This window comes from Lissotriton vulgaris, chromosome 1_1, assembly GCF_964263255.1.
Source record: "Lissotriton vulgaris chromosome 1_1, aLisVul1.2, whole genome shotgun sequence".
NCBI classification, from domain to species: domain Eukaryota; kingdom Metazoa; phylum Chordata; class Amphibia; order Caudata; family Salamandridae; genus Lissotriton; species Lissotriton vulgaris.
This window is the reverse complement of record NC_141685.1, coordinates 169,454,188-169,459,222: the sequence shown is the minus strand read 5'-3', so window position 1 is coordinate 169,459,222 and position 5,035 is coordinate 169,454,188. Positions and strand designations below refer to the sequence as shown.

The 5,035-nt window shown below is 41.7% G+C and overlaps 1 protein-coding gene across 1 annotated transcript; it reads left to right on the top strand.

The window, feature by feature from the left end:
* Positions 1 to 1,233: 1,233 nt before the first annotated feature.
* LOC147738020 (uncharacterized) lies at positions 1,234 to 4,400 on the top strand. Its single transcript, XM_086952045.1, has one exon. The coding sequence runs from the start codon at positions 2,069 to 2,071 to the stop codon at positions 3,209 to 3,211; it is 1,143 nt and encodes a 380-aa protein (XP_086808171.1). The 5' UTR covers positions 1,234 to 2,068; the 3' UTR covers positions 3,212 to 4,400.
* Positions 4,401 to 5,035: the final 635 nt, after the last annotated feature.

Sequence of the window (5,035 nt, the reverse complement as noted above, 5' to 3'; positions counted from 1 at the left end):
AAAATGTGTTGAAGGTGACTTAGGGCTTTATTACGAGTGTGGCGGTCTTCCAATCGTACTACCACAGCAGAGGTACCAGGCAGACTGTCAAGCCCATTGAGAGCCCGCCGCCGGATTATGACCTAAATCCAGGGTGGGTGGGCGGTGCAGCAGCGGTCTCGCGGCGGCTGAATTAGGCTCATTGGAGAGCCTAAACAGCATACCACCCCCTTAAGAGTGCCTGCAGCACGTTCCTGCACCATGTCATGCATGCCACACTGTGCAGTAACAAGGGTGCAATTCAATGGGGTGGCACAACATGTGCCCCCCGCATGCAACCCCAGGAGCAGAATCTGCCGGGGCCCTGTTAGGGCCCCCTTACCTGCATGTCCTTTATCCTTTTAATGGTGGGGTTCCCGACATGAAAAGGGCGGTGAATATGCAGACCGTAATATGCTCGGCGATGTCGGCACCGGCACTGCCAACATATTCAGGGTTTTTGCAGACCGCCTCCACAGCGGGATCCTTGATCCTGGCGGGGTGGCAGTCTCAGGCGGTCCCACCACCACACTCATAATATGGCGGTCAGACCGCCAGGATGGTGGCAGTTGGATCGCCACCGTGCATATGGCGATCATGAGGGCCGTCGCACTCGTAATAAGTCCCTTAATGAGCTGCAAGGTAAAGGTGGGAGTTGACATTTGAGCTGATCCAGTGTGAACAGGAATACCTTGTGAAAAAGGTGTCTGGAGTTACCTTTGTCATCTATACTTTCTAAAGAGTTACCTTTGTCATGTATACTTCCTGAAGAGTTTCCTTTGTTATACACTTCCTGAAGAGTTACCTTTGTTATACACTTCCTGAAGAGCTACCTTTGGTAGATACTTCCTGAAACTAAATTAACGGCAGCGCTTCATGATTCCTCTCTTTTCCACAATCTGTTCTGTTTAAATTAAATCTTGTCCATGTACATCTACCTCAAACTCTACCTGTAGCACGAGTGCTCTTTGGCTGCCCTTTCTTTAGTAAGTTACTCTGTGAATAATGGTAATTCACTGCCTTTTCAGAAGTAAATAAGATGTGACATGTTCAACCACAGTTTTAATGAAATATCCATGTATGCTAAAATGTTCCTCACTAAATTTCAAATATGGTAGAGAAGAGATGTCTTCTACAGCTGGTTAAATATTGCGTATTCACATTCTATTACATATGCGTTTAGTAATATTGCATTTCTTTACATTCAACAGAAAATAAGCCTTAAATGCACGGATTGATTATGAATAATGAAGATAACACATCAAACCTGCAAAAATTATCAAAAATAAGGAGCTCCAAAAACTTCAGTGCAATCAGAGGCAGAAGACAGATCCAGGAAGACGCAGTCAAAGACAATTCAGTGAGTGTACGAGTCTGAGATCTGCACCTCGACACCCCAAGATGAAGAAATGAACTCAAAAAAGTTAAGGCAGCAAAACGGACAAACCACCTGCTGTATAAACAAGCGTCTAACACCAGCTTTGATCATGAGGCCGATATGAGAGTTGGAGGAAGGTCTCTTGTCTATTTGGTATCCATAGCTTGGAACAAACTCCCTCTTCAGATTTGAGCTGTTAGCAACATGATAATGTTTGAAAAAAGGTTGAAAACTTGGCTTTTTGTCCATGTTTGAAACAACCTGATTAACTTTCTTTTCTGACCTGTGCTTGGCCCCAGGACACTCTTTGGAGTAGCTGTACACATTACTAGTCGCTTCATCATCCTGATATGGCTAGAACAGTGCTTCGCTATCTAAACTGGCAACAGACCACCATTCAGTGCTCTAGGTGTATTGCAAACTCTTTCTAGTCCAACCACAGGCACCCGGGAAAAGCACAACAAAGTGGAGCCAAACAACTGAAGGGAAAGTGGTTCTGCTGCCTAAAGCACAGAGTATTGTCCCAATTTGCACCTACTGGAAGGAAGAATAAGCTTTACCCGCAAGCATGCGAAGCCATTATCCAATCTAAAAATGCAATCACCCACAAGGAAGCCTTACTTGTATTATGAATGTGGCAGGTATTTAGTGAGTCTTGTATTTTATTGTTAAATGGGAAATCAAGTGTCCAAAATATCACACACATACAGGGAACGTGAAAATAACGCAAGTGGTTTATTAACTATGCTGACCCTTCAGGAAACACGGTCAGGAGACAAATCGTGCAATTGCACTGAATATGTCAAGAACTTTAGCCAATTAGAAACCCTAAAAGAGCATCAGCGAATACAAACAGGGGAACATTCATACCATTGCACTGAATGTGTAGAGAGCTTTAGTCAAATTGCAAACTTCCACAGACATCAGAGAATACACACAGGGGGCAAACCATACCATTGCAAGGAATGTGTAAAGAGCTTCAGTCACATTGAAAACTTCCACAGACATCAGAGAGTACACACAGGGGAAAAACCATACCATTGCAGTGAATGTGTGAAGAGTTTCAATACGTTAGCAGAACTCCAAACACATCAGCGAACACACACAGGGGAAAAACCATACCATTGCAAAGAATGTGTAAAGAGCTTCAGTCAATTATCAAACCTCCGCAGACATCAGAGAATACACACAGGGGAAAAACCATACCATTGCAGTGAATGTGTGAAGAGTTTCAGTACGTTAGCAGAACTCCAAACACATCAGCGAACACACACAGGGGAAAAACCATACCATTGCAAAGAATGTGTAAAGAGCTTCAGTCAATTATCAAACCTCCGCAGACATCAGAGAATACACACAGGGGAAAAACCATACCATTGCAGTGAATGTGTGAAGAGTTTCAGTACGTTAGCAGAACTCCAAACACATCAGCGAACACACACAGGGGAAAAACCTTACCATTGCAGTGAATGTGTGAAGAGCTTCAGTCAAAGTACACTCCTCCGCACACATCAGAGAATACACACAGGGGAAAAACCATACCATTGCAGTGAATGTGTGAAGAGCTTCAGTCGGTTAGCACATCTCCAAACACATCAGCGAACACACACAGGGGAAAAACCATACCATTGCAGTGAATGTGTAAAGAGCTTCAGTCAGGTAACAAGCCTCCGGACACATCAGCGAACACACACTGGGAAAAAACCTTACCATTGCAGTGAATGTGGAAGTAGTTTTACTTACTTTTCAGCATTAAGAAATCATCAGCGAGCACACAAAGGGGAAAAAAATCTTTTAAATACCATGAATGCTTGAAAAGCTAAAGTCCATTATCACTCCTAAGCAGGCATCAGCGAACACACACAGAAGAAAATCCTTCAAGTGCAATGAATGTGTGAAGCAATGTAGCCAATTATCAAGCCTATATAGACATCAGCTTACACACACTCTGTAAATACCTTACAACTGTAGTGAGTGTAGAAGTACCTTTAGGAAATTTTTCGCATTAAGGATTCATCAGTTAATGCACACAGAGAAAAATCCTTTCAGGTGCAGTGAATGTGTGAATATCTTCTGTCAGTTATTAAACCTACGGATACATCAACTAACATACACAGAGTAAAAAAGAGCATTGCAATGAATGTCAGAAGTGATTTTGTTAATTGCGAAAACACCTGGGGTAAACCTTACAATGGCACTAAAAGTGTGACGAGCTTTTATCAATTTCTGATCCTATATAGCCTCAGCGAACACACACATTCATTTAACTCACTTAGAAATAATCCTAGAGATGCAGTGAATTCAGAACGAACTTAAGAACAGTAACAATATTATTGACTCATCTGAGGACATAGACAGGAGCAGCACAGTGCCGTTATTGTGGGATGAAGGAATTACAGGAAAAATATGCGTAATTATGTGGGATATTCAAATACCAGATGAATGAAGACTCGACTAGAAGAAAACCAAAGATTTGTAGAATAATAAAAGTGTCTGTTCCCAGTGAGTGTTCACTTTGGTACACATAGAAAAAACAACGTGATATAATAGGAAATCCACTGGGAGACTAGCACAATGTGGAATAAAAGAAAGAAACACTGGTGGTTTTTATTTGGCGATGAAGAGTTACAAAGAAAAACATCCAAGAGTTCCTGTTCATTTTTATTTTTTTTATTTTTTTTATTTTGAGAGTTCGTGAACACATATCACATAACAAAATACAATTCATTCCAGATGCGAAAATGCAATATACAAATCCGACATACATAAACAAATAATGGTCACGTATACATAAAGAGAAAAAACAAAAACAAGAAACGAGAAAGGCAAGACTCTAACTAGTTAAATTAAATTAAAACGTAGCCATTCTTACATTTCATATCTCCACACTCAGCATTCTAAATACAAGAAAGCTATACCAAGAAAAAACTTAAGGCTGAACAATTGATATCCCACTCGGCTGACCCCTCATCCTTGCCGCCCTCCAACTAGCCACTGGTGCCCAAAGCCGTAGCCCCATCTCTCTTGTTTTGAAGTCCTTAAGTTCATATAGAGCACCCTCAATGTTATGGATGCCGAGGAGCCTACATAGCCACATTTGAAATGTTGGAGCCTCTATATCTTTCCAGGCGGCTGATATTAATATTTGGAATACAGCTACTGCTATGAATGGGCTCTATCCAGATCAGTCTCTGGGTCCCCCAGTTTTATAGCCCAGGCTGCCTCAGTCTTGACCATATCATCTGGAGATCTTTCCATAAGAATTTTGTACAGCCCCTTGATTCTGCGCCCCCCACCCTTCAGATAATCCAGAAGTGCACTCCTTTTTTCCAAAATTATTTGGGGTCTTACTGCTCTAATTGTATTAACCACCTGAAGATATTTATATTCTTGCCCTTCCTGTAATGAATATCGCATCCTTAGATCCTCCAGTGATCTACAAACATCCTTCACCATTATTTGCCCAAGTGTTACAATGCCTTGATGTTCCCAATGTCTCCAGGATCCATCCTTACACAAGTTTGGGAAAAGTCCAGAATTCCATAGAGGAGTATGATGATTGTACCTGGGAACTGCCATTACTTTCTGCACTGATGCCCAAACCCCCACTATATCTTCGAGCAATTTATATAGTGTTTT

What these genes read in the sequence shown, in the direction of transcription:
- LOC147738020 (XM_086952045.1), top strand. Translation starts at nt 2,069, where the DNA reads ATGGGAAATCAAGTGTCCAAAATATCACACACATACAGGGAACGTGAA.